The sequence below is a fragment of the Nilaparvata lugens genome, chromosome 13 (genome assembly GCF_014356525.2).
Source record: "Nilaparvata lugens isolate BPH chromosome 13, ASM1435652v1, whole genome shotgun sequence".
Classification (NCBI taxonomy): Eukaryota; Metazoa; Arthropoda; class Insecta; order Hemiptera; family Delphacidae; genus Nilaparvata; species Nilaparvata lugens.
The window spans coordinates 29097362-29121313 of record NC_052516.1 but is presented as its reverse complement, the minus strand read 5'-3'; the positions used below and the strand labels follow the sequence as shown (position 1 = coordinate 29121313).

General features: G+C 34.1%; 1 protein-coding gene across 1 annotated transcript; it reads right to left on the bottom strand.

Annotated features, from left to right (window-relative positions):
* Positions 1-490: 490 nt before the first annotated feature.
* Positions 491-20522, bottom strand: LOC111047730. The gene is made up of 10 exons (XM_039440258.1): positions 20339-20522; positions 19045-19296; positions 16549-16706; positions 14191-14338; positions 11890-12099; positions 11159-11375; positions 9622-9776; positions 7356-7595; positions 2725-2973; positions 491-1542 (listed from the first exon to the last, which is right to left on the bottom strand). The coding sequence occupies exons 1-10, from the start codon at positions 20388-20390 to the stop codon at positions 1367-1369; spliced, it is 1857 nt and encodes a 618-aa protein (XP_039296192.1). The 5' UTR covers positions 20391-20522; the 3' UTR covers positions 491-1366.
* Between the last annotated feature and the right edge of the window lie 3430 nt (positions 20523-23952).

Sequence of the window (23952 nt, the reverse complement as noted above, 5' to 3'; positions counted from 1 at the left end):
TATTCTTGTTTTATTAATTTTAAAGGGTACCTACTATAATTTTAAAGGGTACCTACTATAATTTTAATTTATAAATATTTAAAATTTTAGCTGAAAGCTCAACTATCGTACATATAAAAATTTAGCTGACGACAAGGGTTGAGTCTTTAACCATTGTATAATATAAAAATAGTTATACTACGTATAATGTAATCAATGCAAAGGTAGAACTCCCAGGTTGAATATATTAAGGCAGGTTAAAGAAAATATAGCTGATACGGATAAAAAACAATAGTTGAAGACTAAAGAAAGTGACTTAGTTACATAGAAATACTAAATATTACTTTAAATATTTAATTAAAAATGATATCAAGAGAATTGAGAGCATTATTATGAGAAAACAATTATTTAGTTCAAATTTTTGAGATGATGTGCTCTAACATCATTCAGAATAGTTTTATCAAGGCACTGTAAAATTACTAACTAATAAGGCATTGACTGGTTTTAAATATGATTAATAGATGCTTTTGTCATTTATAGAATAAAAACCCAAGTTAGATAAAAATGCCACAAGTTTGTAAAAATAATAAATTAAAAAATATGTATATTTGCCAGTAAGTTAGTTAGAACTACGTGTGAATTATCCCCATCTAATATTTTTTGTAACACACACGCTCCAAAATGAGGCTAACACATCTTCTTCAAATACATGTCCTGGCTGAAATTATAGTGTCACATACTTTGAAAAAATTGTAAACAATATATTGAACAATTCAACGATTTCAATATTGATAATAATTATAGAATATAAATAATTTTATATTTTCACGAATACTAGTAATAATTATTAGTAGCGAAGTACAATAAACTATTGTATTTCAACTACAATAATTAACGTCAACCTCTCTTGGACGGGTCGGTAGTTATTAGCTTTCAAGAAAAGTTCCATTCATTTTTTACAATCTACAAACAATAACAAAAAATTGGGTTATAAGAGCTGTGTGTATCAAAGCGCCTCTTGGGCGCAATTAATTGGGATCTATATCACTATACTCTTATTAACATTATCTATAGTAGTTATATTTATCTCAATGATTAAAGCAGACAAATCAACCCAGTTATAGTAACATAATGAAATTATTTTTGCTATCATTAGCCTACTCTAATGTACGGATTGAACAGTTGAATTAAAAATTTGTAAGTACTTTTACTATCATTACCCCACTGTAATTTATGAATTGAACAGTTAGATTAAGTAGTATTTGAGTGATATTGAATGTACTTATACTTTCATTATCCCACTATAAAGTACGAATTGAACAGTTAGATTAAGTAGTATTTGAGAGATTTGAATTTACTTTCGCTATAATGATACTACTACATTAATCTAGGAGTTGAACAGTCTGTTAGCAACTAGCAATAGAATAAAGCTGACAATAGTGAGTTCAATTTGGTTACGACTGCTTACAGCTCCGTCACGGAAAAAGTCGAAAATCTTGATGTAGTTCTCGGACACAACCCATGGGTTTTGGCCGTCGTCGAAATGCATGGGACACTGGTCACCTGAAATCATAAACAATATTATACACTTTGTAAAAAGCCTGAGTCATTTATTTTCAGAGAACTAGAAATGTAAGTACCGAACCGCACAGCAAAATGTTCAAGTGTTTTAATACCATTCTCCAGTAAGCGGAAAGTTTGGTAAAGATTATCAAAGCAGCATGAATAACTTATACTGTTGCTTGAAAACTTGAGGACGAAGAAAACGATAGAGTTTTTTAATAAAGTATGACACTCATTTATTTACCTTAAACCATATTCTAATATTCCGCTATATTCATAATACTGATGATTCTGTATTCTGATTCTGCTGTATCAAATAACTAATGACAGGAATATACAGAGAGCCCAAGTTGGGAAAAGCACATTGTTGAGCCATTATTTAATCCGTAGAAATTGGTTGAGTTTAACTTTTATTACCTAGCAACCGATAACAGGAATGTCAAACATAGTTTGAGGACAATGTTAAATTTACTATCAAGTTGCTGATCATGTATGAAATTTTGTTTTAGATTTTTCATAAATCAAAAAACGTCATTCTTATAGTGACCCCACCAAAAGTGACAAATCAAAAGGTAAGTGAATCAGTAAATGATTGTCCTTGTAAAACCTTATCTTTTTACTCTTTCTCAATATTCAGACATAAGACCTTCTAATAGTTCTAATATTGAAAATTTAAATAATTATACTGAGCTATAACCTCATATTACTATTCATAATTAAACTTAACTATAAACTTAAACAAAAATTCAGCAACTCACGTTTTATTTTACACTTATGCATGATCAATCAACCAATTCATCTTGAAAAACCTCTTGGTTGCTCTTTCTAAAACCTCATCATTTTCCTCTTTCTCAATAGTCCGGCATAAAACTTACTTATAAATTCATCTATTGTAAAAAAAACACTATAATCATAATATAATTATGACCATGGAGGGAAAACTAGGCTGAGCCTGTACTATTCATCTCCAAAAATGTTGATAAAATGTTAATGTTGTCCAAAGTATTATACGGTTATGAAATCACACTAATAGACCTTCTACAACTAAAAAATGTAACTTACCATAATAAACTATTAATAACTAAATAACTTAATGAAATTGAAAATATTAGTTACAAACATCATGAATATAATTAACCTCTATTTAACCATAACTAACTATAAACTAGAAGAGCAACTCACGTTCTCTCTCGTACTCCTGCATGATGAGGGCGACGGCGGCACCCTCGGTGTAGTTCCAAGAGGTGGCCTTCTGGTTGAGGTCGCAGAAGGGACCGATGGCCTGCGACATGAGCACTCGGTTGAGGTCGGCGCGCTGGTACACCCAGCACCGGTACTTGGAGAAGGCATCCAGCTCGTCGTAAGTGATCAGGTACGACTTGAGGTTCTCCTTCCAGAAGCCGATGCACTTCATGCGGTAGTCGGGGTCACCTGACCGTCAAAGAAATAATTATTCATCAATTTTTATCTATTTACAACTGTAGTGAGATTCACCATAGAGAAACAATAGCTTGAGTAGATATCCCATGGTATAGGGCGTTTATGTCGCAACTTTTACTGTTATCTCAAGCCGATTACTGTCGATTATTGTCAATTCTTACTGTTTTGTTGGGGTGAGAGTGTATGAACGGCACAATATGAGAGACTACCAGCGTCACACACCTTTTTGGGAGATAAATACATGGACTATCGGCTTGAGATAACAGTAAAAGTTGCGACATAAACGCCCTATACCATGGGATATCTACTCAAGCTATTGTTTCTCTATGGATTCACTTCATAGAGAAGGAATAACCTTAAATATAAAGAAAAAATAATAATCTCAGTACCCTTTTAGAAATATTTTATCACAGCATGTTTCGGACATTTATGCCATTTTCAAGTGATCACTGGTCATTACCGATCACTGATCATTACCGATCACTGATCATTACCGATCACTGATCACTTGAAAATGGCATAAATGTCCGAAACATGTTGTGATAAAATATTTCTAAAAGGGTACTGAGATTTTTATTTTTGTTTATATTTATATTTATATTACAAGTAGCCCTATACAGAAAAGAGGAATAACATTATACGGCTGGCCAATAACGACAGTACATCCATGATGAACATGTTTTGTCATCAGCGAGAGGCTTCTAACAAAAATCAGCTGTTTGACAGCAGCATCTAACATTAAATAAAAACCAATAACAAGTAGTTCTGTTAATAGTGGACCTCATGCAGTTTCCTCATCCACAAGTATCTGGTGTCACCTGTTCACCGGCTTCTCCAGACATCTGTGTAATGCATGCAATGAATAATATTATGATTATGAATAAATCTATAGTCTGATTAATCCTATCTTTAGAGTAGATGATAATATAAATAGTGATATCGGAATATGGAGGAAATTCCCCTTTCTTTCATATTAACCTAAAAATGAAAAAAATTAAAAAAAAACTTCTGTATACATCGACGCGCAGTTAAAAAAGGAATATTCCTGCCAAATCTCATAGAATTCTATCAAGGCGTTTGGCCGTAAATGCGTTACATACATACATACATACAGACAGACAAAAGAAAATCAGAGTTAAAAAATAAACCTTAGTGCGTTCGGTAAACAATAAATAAACCAATGGAAAATTAAAAAAATGAAATGAACCACAGGAAAATTACAAATTGAAATGAACCACTGGAAAATTACAAATTGCAATGAACCACTGGAAAATTACAAATTGCAATGAACCACTGGAAAATTACAAATTGCAATGAACCACTGGAAAATTACAAATTGCAATGAACCACTGGAAAATTACAAATTGAAATGAACCACTGGAAAATTACAAATTGCAATGAAACACTGGAAATTTACAAATTATAATGATACAAAATAATTATACAGGTGTATGTATGCCTGCAAAAAACTACTTTCTTCAAAGTCCCTATCTCACAGAACAAAGCTCAGACTATACAAGACTAGTGTCAGATAAGTCCAGTGTTACTCTATGGGTCTGAAACTTGGAAAATGACCAAGGAGGAAGAACAAAAGCTGATAGTGTTTGAAAATAAAGTGCTGCGAAAGATATATGGGCCCACGTACGAGCAAGGAGAATGGAGGAGGAAACATAATAAGGAAATAAGAGACCTCTACAATAAACCAGACATTGTAAGTGGAATAAAATGTAGGAGATTACAATGGGCTGGGCACATACTCAGAAGAGGAAAATAGTCCAAGCTGAAAAAGTTTCAACACCCAACCCTCTAGGAAGAAGACCCCGTGGGAGACCCAGACAGAGATGGTGGCAACAGGTTAAGACTGACATGGAGAGACTTGGAGCGACAGAAAGATATGCTGAGGAGCGAACTAAATGTTGGTGCGGCCAAATGTCAACTTAGATATAGATGGCCCTGGGAGTAAGTAAGTAAGTAATGATACAAAAATAATTTAACCTCAAATATAGCGCAGAAAATTAAAAAATCAACAAAAAATCTAAGAAACAAAACCCTAATTAAAAAACTTTTTTATCCATGCCTTTCGCTGTGATGATATAATGTATGATGATATGTGTGTACACAGATGCTAATCATGAATGTCCTGTCGTTAGTGGTCAGCCTAATGTTATAGAATAGGAAAGTTATATCTAGAATTGAGGAATTGAATTTCTCGCATATTTTCTGTTAAAAACTTTAGTTTTTCATTGAAAATATTAGTAACTGGAGTAAGTAGTCCTCTATAATGAGATTCACATTAGACAGAGGAAATGATAGGACAGAATGGTTCCCAATTATCTTCATCTACCGCCTTCTATGGTAGATAGATATCTATAGTTCAAATCAGTCCACTATATCTTATATTATTTGTTTCAACATTTCTTTTTCAATTGAAATACAGTAAAGGAACAAATATTGAGGTAGTAATTCTTTTTATAACAATGAATGAATGCAACTGGTTGTAAATGTCAACCGGCCAACTTTTTCAAGCTCATAAATGTAGACTTTATAAGTTTATAAAGAGTTTTTTTTTAATATTTGTTATTGTGAAGAAGGATTCAATGATTAATTTTTCAATTAATTAATGCAACTGACTGTAAATGCCAATCGGTCAACTTTGTCAAGTTGATCAATTTTCTCTTTTTACTTTCCTTGCCCTACTACCATAGGTAAGAAATGTATTGCTTTCCAAAAAAATTAAGGTACCCTAATTTCAAGTTTTCTATACGTTTCAAGGTCCCCTGAGTCCAAAAACATGATTTTTGGGTGTGTGTGTGTGTGTGTGTGGTGTGTGTGTGTGTGTTGTGTGTGTGTGTGTGTGTGTGTGTGTGTGGTGTGTGTGTGTGTGTGTGTGTGTGTGTGTGTGTATGTCTGTGAACACGATAACTCCATTCCTAATTAACCGATTGACTTGAAATTTCAAACTTAAGGTCCTTATACCATGAGGACCCGACAATGAGAAATTCAATAAAATTCAATTCAAGATGGCGGAAAAAATGGCGGATAATGGCTAAAAAAACCATGTTTTTCACGGTTTTCTCGAAAACGGCTCTAACGATTTTCTTCAAATTTATACCATGGATAGCAGCTATTTATAAGCCCTATCAACTGACATGAGTCTCATTTCTGGGAAAATTGCAGGAGCTCCGTAATATTCTTGTGAAAAATGGCGGATAATCACTAAAAAACCATGTTATTCAGGGTTTTCTCGAAAACGGCTCTAACGATTTTCTTTAAGTTCATACCATGGATAGCTATTTATAAGCCCTATCAACTGACATGAGTCTCATTCCTGAGAAAATTGCAGGAGTTCCGTAATATACTTGAGAAAAATGGCGGATAATTACTAAAAAAAAAACCATGTTTTTCACGATTTTCTCAAAATAACTTGACCGATTTTTTTCAAATTCATACTCTGTATAGTTATTTATCAGCTCTATTAACTGGCATGAGTCTCCTTTCTGGGAAACTGATGGGGAGTCCACCCCATCCTTGAGAAATGGACTTTGTAACCTCCTTCTCGTGCATGACGTAGGTAGGTAGAGCAGTTCATAAAAAGAACACATAGTCGAGATATTTCATCTGTAGAACAGCTGTTTTGACTAAAAAAAATAATCGAATTCACTATTTGCACAAAGGAAAAAGTACTCTGAAAACAATTATATATACACATATACAAAAGTCTGATCGTAGTTTCAAATATGAGCAAGGAAAGTTGTGTGAGTGTACCACACCAGATTTTTCATTTAGGGCCGGTTTCCGAGTTCGGGATTTAGCTAAGTTCTAGATTATAAACAGCTGGAGTCAGAAAATTGGCTTTCCGAAACGGGGCGTAGTCGCAGTTTTTATGATAATCTTTATTTTCTCATTTCTATAATTGGAAGCGTTTTTCCTTGACGAAATGAAACATTCCTAAATAATATTCCAAAATAGCTGAAACTTTACACTATTTCATTTTGTGTTCAATTCTCTAGTTTTTCAAATTTGAACGTGGACTGCGACTACGCCCCGTTTCGGAAAGCCAATTTTCTGACTCCAGCTGTTTAAAGTCTAGAACTTAGCTAAGGCTGATCATACACCGAATAGTCTAGTCACGTTTAGTCACAATACTTCACATAGGCTTATGGGGTCATGTCTGATTGCAATCACTAATCAGTGTGTGTTGCGTCATAAGCAGCAATGGGAAGTATTGTGACTAAACGTGACTAGTCTTGTCTTGACTAATCGGTGTGTGACCAAATTCCTAAATCCCCAGCTCGGAAACCGGCCCTTGAAATACAGTAGAGGCACAGATTGAGGAAGGAATTTTTTTGTAACAATGAATGAATGGAACTGACTGTAGATGTCGACCGGCCGCCCAAGATGGTCGACGGAGAGACAGTAGGTCTCGTCGATGAGTATCTCCTTCTGGTCAGTGTCACAGGCACTGAAGTCGGAGATGTTCTCCTTGCAGTAGGTGTTGGGGCGGGGTGAGAGGGTCACTCCGCCCAGGATGCGTGTCTCGAACGGGATGTCACCGCGCTGCGTGAAGTTGAACTTGCCCGCCACCGGGCAACGCACGGGAACTGGGTTCTTTGCTGTTAACAACACACGGAACCTTGCTGAGTTACTGGGATAAATTGATATTCAAGAGACCTTGTTGAATTATTGGGATAAATTGATATTTCACAGGAACATTGATGACATAAGTAAATGTTTGCTGACATCTATATTTTCATAATGCAATAAAAAGAGTTCTACAAAATTCTGTAACAGAATAGTGTAGTGCGATAGATAGATAGATAGATAGATAGATAGATATATTTATTGATAATTGTTACTAGGCTGTTGCATATGGTAACATTTACAAAAATTGACAATAAAATTAAATCAAACTTAAGAGATAAATAATAATTATTTAACAGTTCTGCACTAGTATTGATCAATTACAAATATCGAAGAAAATAATATAGTATATATTAAGCTATCAACATTATACTAGATCACATTAGCAATACTGGAGGAAAGAAAAGTTGTTATTTGCATCCATGTGGAATGAAACTTATCATGAAAGTACTCGAAATATTAAACTTCATAATACAATACAATAGAGAGATAAAGGAACAATGCGATAAGAGATAAAGGAATGGTTGTCAACACTGAGAAGAGTAAAGTGATGATAGTAACAAAGAATCAGGAGAATGTGGAGTTGAATATAACATGGGATGGTGAAATATTTGAAAGGGTGAACAACTATGAATATCTTGGGGCATTAATCTATACAGATGGGAAAGTTGATGAAGAGATAAACAATAGATTGAGGAAAGCCAACCAAGTGTATTACCAGCTTAGCAGAACCATCCTGAGTAAAAGAGAAATAAGCCAGGAAAATAAAATAAGGATATACGAGTCAATATTTAAGCCAGTTCTACTCTATGGAACAGAATGCCTCACAATGATAGAAAATCACAAGAGTAGAATAACTAAGAACAGAAACTAAGAATAACTATCTCAGAAATGAGATACCTAAGTAGGGTGGTTGGAAAAACCAAAAGAGACAGAATGAGAAATAGTGTGATCAGAGAAACATTAAAACAGGAGGAACTGATTACCACTGTTCAACGAAAAACCCTAGGATGGTATGGCCATGTAGCTCGGATGAGTGATGAACGAAAGCCAAGGCTGATTATGGAGTCAAGACCGAAAGGAAGACGAGGCAGGGGGGACGACCACGACTGCAATAGAATCAGTGTGTAGAGAGTATAGCTGCTGGAAGAGGTAAGACAATGAATGAAGTAAAGAGAATGGCACAGGATCGTATAAAGTTTAGAGAATGGTTGAAGGAACCCAACGCTTAACGGCAAAAGGGTATGACAAAGAAGAAGAAGAGGATAAAAAGAGTAAAATTGTAATTCCACAATAGGGATGAATTGATATTTGGGAGACCTCGTAGAATTACTGGGATTAATTGACATTTTATGGAACACTGATGGAATAAATAAATGCTGGCTGAAATTTATATTTTTATAGTGCAATAAAAGGAGTAAAATTGTAGTACCACAATAAAGAGCCAAGTATACCGGACTCCTATCATGCTGTATGGAAGTGAAAGGTAGCCAATATAGGCTAATCATGTCATGAAAATAAATAGGATGATACAAGTGAAGATAAGATAAATGTTGTTAGTAAAAAGGAAGCACATTTGGGTTTAAACTTGTTGCTTCCGTTGAAAATTTTAATAAAAACTGTGGAAATGAAGTGCCATGGAAAGACTGTTGAAAAGACAAGAAGGGATAGAGTAAGGAATACTAGAATAAGAGAAATGGTCATGATGTTAGTGAAAAAATGGAACTGAGGCAGTTAGAATGGTACATGGTATGGACATTTACATTGAATGAGGGGTCATTGCAAAACAAAACAGTATGTAGATGTGAAAGAACAGGGAAGAAAAAACAGTGGGACGCCCAAGGTAAAAATGTATGAGGATCAGATTGAGGCGATAGGACGTTGAAGAGGAAAATTATTATAAATTCTCAAATAATCAATTTCACAATTATTTAGAGGTGCATCACAGAATTTACGCTAAAACTAGTCTACAGATTTAAAGAACAAAAGTTGACTTACACAAGAAGAGGTCGTACTTCCAGGCCTTCTGCTTGTTGAATTGTTTCCAGGAGCAGACTGTGTGGAAGTCGTCCTTGATGACGGCAATTCCCTTCCGGTATCTGATTACATTATGATGTCTCGCCACAAAGTCAAAGCAGATGTAATCTTTTTGACTATAATCAATTAATAAAAAACGTGTATAATTGAACAGTTGTGTTGTGAGTGATGTTGTGGTACTTTTCCATAATGAAAACACAAATTGAAATTGTCAACCACTTTTTATTATTATAAAATATTATAACATACACAGAACCTGGTTTCGTGGCTTTACCAGCCACATCTTCAGCTGTTTGTTTACAACGTGGCTGGTAAAGCCACGAAACCAAGTTCTGTGTTTATTATAAAATTTCATAACAATAAAAAGTGGTTGAAAATTTAAATTTGTGTTTTCATTGTATAATTTACATTCATTTATTTATTTACATCAATAGAAAAATTACAACAACATATAGAGGCTTACAGCTTTATGCCAAAACAAGCCTCATTGAAAATCAATTGTTTACGCAAACTGAAACTAAATTGGTAAAAAAAAAAAAAATGAAAAATAGCAATAAAAATAGTTTGGAAGAAAGATTATAAATACGAAATAACACAAGACACAATAGAAAATAGAGAAAAGACTGAAGAAAAAAAGGCTAATTGAAAAAAGCAAGCCTATTTTAAGAAGAAGAATTTGAAATTTAAATTTTTATGATTGTAAAAAATCCTTTTTAACGATTACAATAGATTTTCGACATTGGTTGCATCAATAAATTACTTAACAATTAAAAATAGTCATGTCAATCTTGAAAAGTGAACTTGATCATTAGAAGTTCAAACTTCATCTAAAAATGTAATAACACAGTGAGTTGAGCATAAATATAGCAATGTCATACCAACAGCATAAATATGTCATCGAATATGTTAATAGCTTATCAATCAGATAGATAAAACATTGGAAATAAAAGTCTAATATTTATTGAAGAATAATCATTGGCCAATATTGAAATTCAAAACAACAAGAATGGTGATTAGAAACAATACAATAGTCAACACCAGGAGAGTTTGAGATTTACCAAGCAATAGTATGTTCTGAGCAATACGAGTACATTTGTTGGATGAAAATTAAAATTTATTCATTTATGGGAAGGAGAAGTAGGGTGAGGAGAACAAGAGGAGGAGGAGAAGAGAAATAAGAGAGGAGATTAATTAGAATAAAGAGAAGAATAAGAAGAGAAAAAATAGTACTAGGAAACGAAAAAGAGGATGAGGAGCAAGAAGAAGAGGAGGAGAAGAAGAGGAGTTAGTGAAGAAGAGGATGACAAGGAATAGAATTTTAGGAGGAGTAGAATTGGAGGATGGGGAGAACAATAGAGGATAAGTAGAGCCAGAGGAGAAGAGGAGGAGGTTTGGAAGGAGGAATGGAGAAGAGGAGGAGGAGGAGAAGGAAGAGCAGGAGGAGGATTTGTTAGAGGAGGAGGAGAATGAAGTGGAATAGGAGGATAGAAACACTCACCATCCATCGACAGTCAACCGGGCCATCATATACCGCGAATCCCTTGTCTCACGACACACGTATATGGTGCGCCTGTAGCGACCCTCGTCCGGGTACCACTTCTCCTCAATGTGCGTCTCGTTCATGCGAACCTCAGCGTCCAGATTCGCCGTGTTGATCCACTCGCCAGAGAAGTTCTGCGGCAGTCGGCAGCCCGGCTCTACCACTTCCGCTTTCACTAAACAACAAAACAAGCATTCCTTCAAATTAAAAATTAATTGTTTTAATAAGTACAAGGAAGACTACAGACATTACGCTCAGATCAGTATTTACTACAATGTACAATCAAATTGAGCATGTATTTTCATGGATTCACAGATATTTGGAATTTTCTAATTAAATGTGATTGATTTAATTCAATTTAGAAGTATTTTTTTCATTTCAAAATGTTTTTTGTTTGTTTTGATGAATTGTAAATTGAGTGTGTAATTGAAGAATGTTAAGTGACATATAACCTACCTACATTTGGACTTTTGTATAAATTAGAATTTGGCTCGTTTTGGGCTTATAAGCCTGTGATACTTTTCTGTAAGTTGATTAAAGCTCAGAATTGTAAAAAAGAGAGAACAGATTTCACCCCTAAATATCGTTGAATCAACAAAGGTAGTTCGTTAAATCAAGTTTAATATTGTTTATTTGAATGAAATAAAGTAGTTCGTTAAAATTAACTACTATAAATACAGTTTACTAACCTGGAGTAACATGCATACGCTCGGGACTCTTTTCAACGGTTTTCAACGTGTTGCACTCGGCAGTGATGGACACACCAAGGAAGAGATCGTCATCTCTGTTCTTCAGGAAGCAGCGATACTTCTCCTCTTTACGCGACTCCTTAGTGTTGGCCACGGCGAAAAAGTGATTCTTGTCCACGAACCAGTCTCCCAGGCAACTGTACTCCACAACTGAAAAACATCAACATTTCAGTTGATAAATTATTTTGATAGGGCTACTTGGATTTTTCAATTAAAAAAGAAATAACTAAAAATAGTTCATAGTTCCCTTCACATAGTTCCCTTTATTAACTTTTTATAGAAGCACTCAGTAAATAATTATTTTGGACAGAATCATGAGTGAATTAAATTTTGAACATAACTTGAAGAAAGCTTATATTATCCTATATTGGAGATAGAATAATTTTTGGGTGAATGACTGTTGTTGGTTCATCCTGAAGTTTGTAAATTATAACTATTGTCAATAAATAAATAAATTTACCAGACACAAAAACATTGATTTTGAAAATTTCAATCATCCAATAAATAAAAACACTGTTAAGTATTATCTATTTGTATACATCCCTCTACTCACAGATGGATAGTCTAGTAGGGGGATTCAAAAAAGAATTGATGTATATTGTTTTTTCCTACAGTTACGTTGAAAAGTGGCCATTGCTGCACTGATTACAGAACGCAAAGAATCACTTTTCCGCTCTAGTGCGGGAAAAATTTTTCTGCACTCCAGATTTGCAACATGGCAACGCAAAATACTTAGTAGGTTATATGGAGCAACAGTGCAGCAAAATCAAAATGAAGTTGGTAACAGTGACTGCTGTGGCTGCTATAGTGAGCAGAGGTGCAACGAAGCACAACGCGCTAATTATTACTATTATATATTATAACGAGGACAGCAACAGCACAGTGCCACCACAGCACACACCACACAGCCGCCTCGCCATTCAAACACTACTAAGTTATTTGATGGATTTCAGGCTATTTTACCCATAATTACCCACTTTTCATATTCAATGGTAACTGTAGGAAAAACTTAATGTGAAATACGTGCGCAAAGTTCCTCTGCTGCACTCAAGAAACCATTCCGCCTTCGCCTACGGCTCGGGCGTAAACGTTTCTTTCGGTGCAGCAAACTGTCACTTTGCGCACTAGTTGCACAAATAACTATTTCTAATCATGTAATTATACTGTTTTAGCAGTTTGCCATTAAAAATAGAAATATCCCGTCCTGTGCATGCTGGTGCTACACAACATTGGGTGGCTCGTTGGAGTAGGTGATAACGCGCCGGTTTAATAATCAAGAGAACCCGAGTTCGAACCTCGACCGGGGCAAAAGTTTTTGACCACAGCACAATCACATATATACGGCCATCCCGTCTTTCGGAGGAGCCATCGGTCCCGTCTACCTAAAATTAGTCATCATCTCTCATCATCATCCCTCTCACTCATTCTCACTCAAGCCTAAGATCTTATGTGGGCATCACACTCGTGTTATTATTATTCTTTTAATCGAAGGTCAGTCAATACTATTACATCTATATATATAAAAGCGAAATGGCACTCACTCACTCACTCACTCGCATAACTAAAAATCTACCGGACCAAAAACGTTCAAATTTGGTAGGTATGTTCAGTTGGCCCTTTAGAGGCGCACTAAGAAATCTTTTGGCAATATTTTAACTCTAAGGGTTGTTTTTAAGGGTTTAAAGTTCTCCTTTTAGCATGTATATTCTTCTTCTCCCAATCTCTTAATTATAATTGAAATTTCCATATCATATGTTACTATAGAACTATAATCTAGATAGAGTACCTCTTTGAAACAGTTGTTAACTGGCAACTAAATTAATAATTTTGTCAGGTTGGCATTAAGTTGAGTTGACTTTGTTAGGTTGGCACCAAGTTGAAGATTTAAATGCATTTATCGCGGAAAAATTGATTGGGCACTGCTACTTCAATCCTGGGAATATCATATTACTAGCCGTCAGGCTCGCTTCGCTCGCCATATCCGTTTAGCCAGACGTTTAGTCTGAACCCCTGACTGGATTGTCCTAACATGATAATAATGCAGGCGAGCGAAGCGAGCCTGCTAATCTCATTCTTGGACGATCCAGTCGGGGGTCCAGGGGCGGAGCCCCCTGGCTAGACGGATATGGCGAGCGAAGCGAGCCTGACGGCTAGTAATTAAATAATTGAATTCACATGTTCATTTCAATTTTTGAAGGTCATTTACCCGGAAAAGTAAGAATTTGAATAAAACATACTCACAAGCTTCGAAAGTTCCTGACATTCCCTCACACTTTCTGTAGGTTATGTTGAACTTCTGATTGGTGATAAGAAACTGTGATCCGGCCTGCTGACATGACCTTATATGGGCATCCGGGTGGTTGCATTCTCCCGTGAAACGGAAACGATTCTGAAAAATACAATTTATCATTTAACTAAATAATGGACAGCATATTAAGCCGTGTCCACACTGAACAAATGTTCGACAAACATGTTTGTTGAAAAAGTTTGGGCAAATTTTATTGTGTTTGGCAAACAATGTTTGCCCGTGGCCGGTGTGAACGCGTCACAAACAAAATATTTTCAAGTGGGAAGAACAGGTTTTATGTTTTACAGCTGTCAACACCGAAAATGTTTGGAAAAACAGTAATTTTTTGTTTGACAAACAATGATTGTCCAAACTTTTAAAAATGTTTGTCCCTGATGTACACAACAAACATGTTTGCCGAACATGTATGTCGGTTTTACTGTAATTAGAATTTTGTAAAATGTATTATTTATTAGTTTACAAAAAAGCATTGAAACCCTATGTAAAAAGCCTTTTTAATTTTTTTATAAATAAATTTTTTTACAAATGGAAAACGCATATTAATTGATTATTCTTTCACAAATAATGACATTAAATGAAGACTGAAACTGAGAATGAATCTTCATTCAGCCTATAATGAGATTCAGTAATTCAGTATATTCAGTCCATGACCTGCAGTCGCCAGACAGACTTCGTCAAAATATAAAACAATTAATACACAAATGACTAGAGATGGCTGCAGATAGGTAGTTTCAAGTCAGACTTTCAGCATTCACAACATAAATAACATCAATGGTTTCCATTGAAACAATGCTGACTATTTCAAGTGAATCTTAATAAAGGTGATTAATTTTTTTTAGTTATGAGTCATGAGAAAAAGAAACAATAGGTTATAATACAGAGAATCGCAAAGTAGTTAAACGTAGCAAATTGACTAATAAATTTAGTGATAATATTGAGAGAAATTCAACTTACAAATACGTAAATATATACAAAATGAAGTTGAAAAAATTAGAAAATCAAACTACCTACAAGGAAACATTCTATGGGCAGATAGGAGTTGCTAATATCGCATTTTTAAATTATATCATAATAAACTGTCAAGGAAAAGAGTTTAAATGAATACTAGGAATACTAAAAGAGGGTGAGAGCAACAATGATGAAATTGATTGATTTGATTGATTGAGTACTTTATTTATGTAGATTACAATATATACTGGCTTATACACTTATATATAATACCTTACGATACAGCAAAATTATAGATCAATTTACATAATATAGACTAAAAAAATAATTATTGAACTGTATATGATATGAAAAAGCTATTTGGAATAACTATAGATAATATTGTTATGCATCTACATAAATTGGCGGAGCTTTCGACATATCATTCTTTCTTCGGAAAGAATATTCAAAATATCCTTCCCACTAACTCTATACCAAAAATAAAGAAAGGGAATGAAAGAAAACGCGTAAAATGATATTGCAAAAATAAAAAAAACATTATAATAATTATGTGAATGAATCATATCAGTATATGAATCATTCAGAGAGTTTTTCCTCGATTCCAATGAACACTAACCAAAATTTAATAATTTTATCTTCAATTCCCACGCAGAATATCTTAAGAGTTCAGACAAAACTAAAAATTCTAATAATTAGTTCTATGATGTATTTTATATTACTAGTTATTATTGATTTCAATTTCAAAGGAATTAAAACAGTATAATATTAATAGTACAATAATATGGTTGATGTCAGGATTTCTTAATGATACATATCTATATCAAATAAGAAACCACTAAATTTATTTATTTGAGGAAACAATATTACAGATAATATAAATATGATTAGAATGGAACAACAGGCTTGGCCAAGAAATATTCAACTCCCAAATTTTGATAACATTACTGAAAAACTAATGGTTCAAACAAGGAATTAAAACGTATAATTTGATATGAATATTCAATTCTTGTTGTAGGATATTTGAATATGTCATCCGGTTCTCTAATTGATTCTCGTGGCATTTAACCTTCAATTGATAACGATTAAATTTGATAGTTGTACTTGCAACCGGAAGCAGGCTTTTCATTATTCCATCATTCTCAACGTATTGCATTTTTAGTAGTTTACACTCAACAACAAACCATAATCAATTAATCGTCAATTAGAATTGGAACCGTTTTGGGCGTAAGCCTGTGACACTTTTCTGTAAGTTGTGTAATTCTGATTGATTAAATTTAGATCATCAGAGGTAATAATTAGGCCTGATTGAGAGCTCCATTTCAATTAAAATGAATGTTGTTTACCTGATAGGCAAAATGGAAGACACCTTCAACACTCGACCTGCAGTTAACCGGTACTGGATTTTCCGAAAATAGAGTTATAATGTGCTGATGTTTGTACAGAGACCTGCATACATTTTCAACAGTAGGCTGCTCGTTCTTCTGCAGAGTAACGCAAACAGCTGAAAAAATACAAAATTATAATGATTAAATGGAAAATTAATGAAAATGGAAAAATGAGAAATACACACACAACTTCAATGTACAAATAAGTTCAAAATAAGACCTACAGTAGGGCTTCTTATGTTACATAAACAGGGTTTCGTGGGCACTTTCTGAAGATGAACGGAAACAGACCCATTCTTTCTGAATGGACAGACCCAAATATTCTGATTCTAGGGTACCTCAGGATACCTGAACCACAGAATAGATACAGAATGGAAACTGTCAATCAAACGCCTATCCAACCAATGCTTTTTACATGGCACAAATACTAGACACGTCACGTGACGTTAGAAAGTTCCAATCCTGGTCTTCTGATTGGCTCGCGGCAGTGAACGAGATCAATTGATCCGGATCAGTAAAGTGATCTGAACCTCCCATAAATACTATTATAATGCGGAACTTCCTAACAAGATGGCGGATTTTTGCGCCAGGGTACTAGCCGAGTTTCCATACTGTATGTATACTGTGCCTGAACCACTTGATGCGCATTTGGAGGTCACGACTGGGCAGCGTAATGGCCGTTTCAAAATGGCGGATCCAGCGTTTATTAGAACGGGCACAGAATGGTTACCATCGATGATTAGAGACCTCTAGTAAACGCGAATCGGATCACGATGAACTGTTTTACAAAGGTTGATATTACACATTTCCACCTAAAACATGCACCAAAAACACACTTTTTCGAAAACATTTCATTTTTCAAGAATATTTTTTCTGAATATCTACATTCAATGAGGATTTTTGGATATAAATTACCAGTCAAAAGTTCTTTGAAGTACAATTTATGGTCTATTCCAGTTTATTTCAAGTTTTTATCATCTTCTGTTCTGAAGTTATTATTTTTTTATAATGCCATTCTAGCCGCTAAGCCAAAGTACCTATCATTAGAACTGAACTATAAAATCGATTTCTTCACGACTACTTCCTTATAAAGACTTGCAAATAGTCTTAATCTATTCCTTATAACTAGCCACATGGAAATATTGATGATGGAAGCAACGAAAATATTATTCATAATTGATAAATTCAAGATGGCGTGCATGACTGACAATTTTTTTATATTGCTTTTCAGATTGACAATATTTTTTAGATTATATTTTTTATAGTAAAAGATTTCAGATTGATTCTACCACCAAAGTATTCATAACTACTCAGAATATAATATTCAAGAGATTAATCTTAATTTAAGTAATCTTTCCATGTGGAAATTACTGAGATTTTGCAATTATTTAAATGCTAATGAATTAATTATTATTATTAAACAAAAATCCAAATTAAATGCTGTATTTCACCCCGAAGAATTCTGCAAATCGTCTACTGCAAATATTTTCATCTAGCTGTTTACCATATTGTCAATATTTGCAGTAGCAGAAGTCTTCGTGGTGAATTACAGCATTTAATTTGGATTTTTGTTTGATAATAATCTTTTCATGATTAATATATAACTTCAAAAACCTGAAACATATACTTTTCGGGAACGAAATTTCACTTTCCACCCTGTAAATGTATTTACAGTGATCATATCCTACTATTACTAAGACTGTATTGTAGAATATTCCCAAAGATCCAAAATGGCATCCAGTTGAGGGCTGTTAGTCCATTCTCCACAGCAGGAGTGTCATTGGAAAAAGTAGGGTTTGCAGCGGAAATTACGTTTTTCCTCCATATTAGGCCTATGCCGAACCTAACAATTAAAAACAGTGTATCTCAATAATCCTTGAAGGTACAGACTTGAAAATGGTATAAATATCTTTGTTATTATGTGTAGAAAGATAATATTAATGAAGGCAATCTCAAAAATATTTTTGTAATTGTGAAAAAAAAATGAAACTACCAGATGGCGGAATTGATTGATCTGATATCCTCAGTATTAATAGAATTACAAACGATTTTTTGATAATTTACAAATTATTGTCGCCATCTTGCTTTTTCATGATGATAGGTCAAATATTTTTAAAATTGTCATCATGGATACCTCTTTCTACACATGATAACGAAGAGATTGATACCATTTCCAAGTCTGAGCGTTTAAGGATTATTCAGATAGGCATACACGGTTTTTTAATAGTTAGGTTTGGCATAGGCCTAATGAGGAGGAAAAAACGTAATTTCCACTGCAAACCGTACTTTTTCCAATGATGCTCCTGTCGTAGAAAATGTTTTTGTATTTTGAAAATGGATTGGCATTTGGCATTCCTTATAAATAACACTATCCTTTCACATACAAACAATGTTGACAGTTGAAAGTGAATTCTCACAATAAAATTAATTAGATGGAATAATAATGCAACTCACATTCAATCTTCTCCAGTACGTTGACAGTTCGCACCATTATTTTGGAACAGATGTAACAGCCTTCTTTATTGTTGTGTATTACCAGTGTAAAATTGATTTTATTCTCCTCCTGAATGTTGATACAAGGCAAGTCTCCAGGTAGACCTGTTCGTCGCATGACATCTGCATTGAACTCGGTCATTGTTTGTCGGCCGTTTTCCCATGAGAACCATGAGTTTTGCATTACTTTCGGAATTTGACATTCGGACTTGCCTAGAAAACATAAATAGAAGGTAAAAAAACAACAGAATCAAATCACTATCATAGTCTACAAAACAACAAAAATGCATTATAGTTTACCTAAATGAAGGGTGTTGGCTTTATTCTAAATAAAAACAAGTTTTACATGCGAATTATCTTAACACCTATTGGACTACATTGGTCAGATTGACCGATGCACATTTTTGTCCTGTTATTGTAGCAGAACTGGTTAAGTGTGAAGTCAGCCAATCATAGTACCTTTCCCTCCACTATAGACACGTCTATATCACACATTAACAATCAGTTCAAGGCACGGAGTTTTGATTTATAATAAATATAGACTATTTATTTAGTATGGTAACCTACATGTAAATAATCTAGAATAGAAAAGCTAATTTATTCATTACTAGAAAATTGATAATAATGTGTAAGTATAATCTGAATAATGTGTATATATACAAAATCATTATTTATTATTAGACATGGATAACCACTACCTGGATGTACATTATACAATTTGCTTTCAAAACCCAGTTTTCCAGCATGAGTGCACCCCTGGAACCTAGCAGTAGTGCTAAATTACATTGATCCTTGATGATATATTTCATGAAAAAAGTCTTCAAAACCAGACGAAAAGCTATAAAAGTCTAAATATGAGCTTATCGGTCTAAATGACCATATGTGTTCCTTTGTGTTTTAAAATCTATGTAGTTTTATAGGTGTTAAAACACTTGATAATAATATTTATTTAGCTATATCCAAAATAATAAAAAGAGCAACAAGTTAGCTTACTGTTTGTTGTTTCAAGTTCATAACCTTACATCATGAGTACTTGGTGATATTCAATTAACGGTTGCAACTGTTTTTATAATTCAATATTATATAATTGTAATAGAGTTGAGAAAGTAAAATTTGACACTTTTATGGAGTATTAAAAACACCAAAAATTTAAAATAAAAAGGATCAAGCTGTAATGAGAGACAATGAGCAGTTACAGTATGACTATGAATCATCAGTAGGTAGTTCAAGGAAAAATAATAAAAATGTTACTTACATATTACAAAAAGTGACGAGAAGAATATAAAATTGTATATTACCCACGTCATTTTGATATTTATGATAAAACAGTTTTAAATAAACATTTCCTTTCAAACAACCACGACAACGCCCAAACAAAACATTAACCAAAAATCCAAGCAGCGTCAGAAATTTATTCAAACGGCCATGTTGAAAAGTGCACTCTACTGGAATTTGAATGAACTAAGAAATCAGCTGTAGAATCATGACGTCAATAGGCGGGAATTTTAAACGATTCTAAGACAATCTGATAATTTTTCAACTTTTTTTCAAAAATTCAAACCAAAAACATTAATTTCTTAAAAATTAGTGTTGCTGTATCACTGTATACTTCACGCCAATCATTCTTCTAAAGGTAAAGGTTGATACAATATTAGAAAAAGAATATTGTCTAATTATATAATTATTATTGATAAAACTACTAAAAGCATTGACAAACCATTATTTCTTTGATTAGTCCTGGGAGAAGTTGATCATTCATTCATCACAAACTAAAATTAATCCTAATGCATAGTGGAATAAAGCTGGATGCTCATCAATCATGTCAGCCAATTAAAGTAACCCGTACAATGAACTTTTTATGAGTTATGATGGACTGTTCCCTCAGAACGGCTGAGTATGAGTAGTAGGTAGTTCATTGAAAGATTGCTATTCTCTTTATGCTAGTCACTTTCAAGTGGAGATCTAGCAAAATGCTGATTTCATGCATATGAGAGAACTTAATGTGGTAGTATTGTTTCTATTATTTGCTGATGATACCGGTACCCTCTTACTTTTCAAGACAAACATACCGTATTAAAATTTCGTAGCCCTCATAAGGAGAATTATTTTCATACTGTAAGGCCACTGACGTTAATTTTCGCCCGAGAATATAATATGGATTCATCATTTTTCTATGGGTTTGCCGGACATTTTAGGCTTACAGTAGAGACAACAGTATTATACTGATTAAACAGTATATTTATTTACTGTATGCTGACAGACTTATTAGAACACGTCTAGAACTGCTGCTGAAGACAGCAGTTTACAAAAGCTAACTTCGATAATCCTCCTGCTGTCTTGAACACCTTCATTGGAAGTAGCTGGAATATTGTAATGTTTAGGTTTTCATCTGTGTAGACAATAAAGGCTGTTCTTATACTCAAGCATTGCATGAAAGCCAATTTAAGGTGGCCGAGGCCACTCACCCAGCTTCCAAGTGCATTATGAATAAATGATTCAATATGCAGCTACAATAAAAAATCTGGTGTGGTACACTCACACAACTTTCCTTGCTCATTGAACTATAAGCCTCATTATCAAACGAGAATTATTTAGGGGAATAACATAATGACGATTGACGGCAACATATTTGCAACTACGATCAGACTACTATTTATGTGTATATATACAATAATTGTTTTCAGAGTACTTTTTCCTTTATGTAAATTGTGAAATTCGATGATTTTTTCGAAATTCGTCAAAACAGCTGTTCTACAGATGAAATATCTTGACTATGACTGTTCTTATTATAAACTGCTCTACCTACCCACGGTATATGGAAGAAGAAAAAGTAAAAACCGTGTACCTACCTACCTCATGCACGAGAAGGAGGCTACAAAGTCCATTTCTCAAGGATTGGGTGGACCCTCCATTAGTACCCCAGGAAAAAGACTCATGTCAGTTGATAGAGCTAATAAATAACTAAACAGGGTATGGATTTGAAAAAAAACGTTAGAGCCGTTTTTGAGAAAATCGTGAAAAACATGGTTTTTTAGTAACAGTAATTTTTCTCAAGAATATTACGGAGCTCCTGCAATTTTTTCAGAAATGAGACTCATGTCAGTTGATAGGGCTTATAAAAAGCTATCCATGGTATAAATTTGAAGAAAATCGTTAGAGCCGTTTTCGAGAAAACCGTGAAAAACATGGCTTTTAGTCATTATCCGCCATTTTTCTCAAGAATATTACGGAGCTCCTGGAATTTTCCCATAAATGAGACTCATGCCAGTTGATAGGGCTTATAAATAGCTATCCATGGTATAAATTTGAAGAAAATCGTTAGAGCCATTTTCGAGAAAAAAATGGTTTTTTAGTAATTATCCGCCATCTTGAATCGAATTTTATTGAATTTCTTATTGTCGGATCCTCATGGTATAAGGACCTAGGAATGGAGTTATCGTGTTCACAGACATACACACACAGACCAATACCCAAAAATCATGTTTTTGGACTCAGGGGACCTTGAAACGTATAGAAAACTTGAAATTGGGGTACCTTAATTTTTTTTGGAAAGCAATACTTTCCTTACCTTTGGTAGTAGGGCAAGGAAAGTAATAACACTTTCTCAGTTGTCTTCAGGGCCCCATACACTAGGAAACTTGGATCGGGGAACCAAGTTCGTGTAGGATTTGCCCCCACACACTGTAGTGGGGAGAGCGAACATCCGTTCGTTACTTCAGTGTCTTTCGGGGTCTAGATATGAGCGTTTCAAAGTTTGCAGCTGCTGCTTTAATCCAGATTGAAAACCAAATTCATCACGAATTTGGTTCGCCAATTTTCCACATACACTGGGGAACTTGGTTCACAAGAGCAAACTGTAAGAATTGATGAACAAGTCTTGAATAAAATTGATGATTCTTGGCTGCTGAGTATGTGAGAACCCAACCTCCCTCAAGCATGATTATTCAGTTCACTTCTATATACGTTATTGTATTGCAGTTGTTTAGCTTCCGTTATAGCACTAAATAAGGAAATCGTAACATTCATTAATTACTTCCAAGAGTTCGAAAGTCTTAAATTATTCTTACTCACTAATGAGATCCACTTTATCAGTTGGTATGTACATCAATGCTTCCCATTGAATAGCAATAAAAATCCAAGTAGATAATCAAGTAACTTGATGTCATCATTGCCAAAACTTGAGTAAATAATTTTACAAAAGGGTACTTAGGTTTGTTTTTAATTTCTATTCAAGAGTAGCCCTAAAAAAGAAGACAATTACCAACAGTTTATGAAGTGAATATCACAATAGCAGGTCAACGAAATCCACTAGTGGATAAGATTTATAAGAACTTTATCTACAGATTTTCAGAAAAGCATGTTTATTTTCAAAAATAGCCTCTGATTAATTCACGTGACACTCATTCACGACTAAAATTCAACAGGCTTTTGTGCAATCGGACAACAGCGTAGAAAATGATGTCAACTACTATCCTTGATTCCTTCCCACTAGGGTAGAAATGATTTATATTATTCCACAGAATACTTTTAATACAGTCTCAACTTTTTCATGTGACATTCATAAATTTTTACTAGTACTTTACCTCTATGTAACGAATTCCCATCTTTAGTGGAATTTAATAAACTTCTTTTTAGGACTACTGAAATATTATTACAATAAAATATATCAAGCACTCTTTCATCACAACATAACTAGTTTCAACTCTTAATATGAGAATGAGAAGAGTTGGAACTACTGTAGTTGTGTTGTGATAGAACAAAAGGGTACGGTACATGATATAGTTAATTGTGTTTCATTAATGTACTTCGTAAACACAGGGGTTCAACTTTAGTGTTAAACAAGACCAAGGAAACAAAAACAACAACATC

Coding starts and splice junctions, on each gene's coding strand:
- LOC111047730 (XM_039440258.1), bottom strand. CDS start 20,390: ATGACGTGGGTAATATACAATTTTATATTCTTCTCGTCACTTTTTGTA. Junction 16,707..19,044: donor CGTACTGGAGAAGATTGAAT/GTGAGTTGCATT, acceptor GTATTTTTTCAG/CTGTTTGCGTTACTCTGCAG. Junction 7,596..9,621: donor GAAGTACGACCTCTTCTTGT/GTAAGTCAACTT, acceptor TGTTGTTAACAG/CAAAGAACCCAGTTCCCGTG.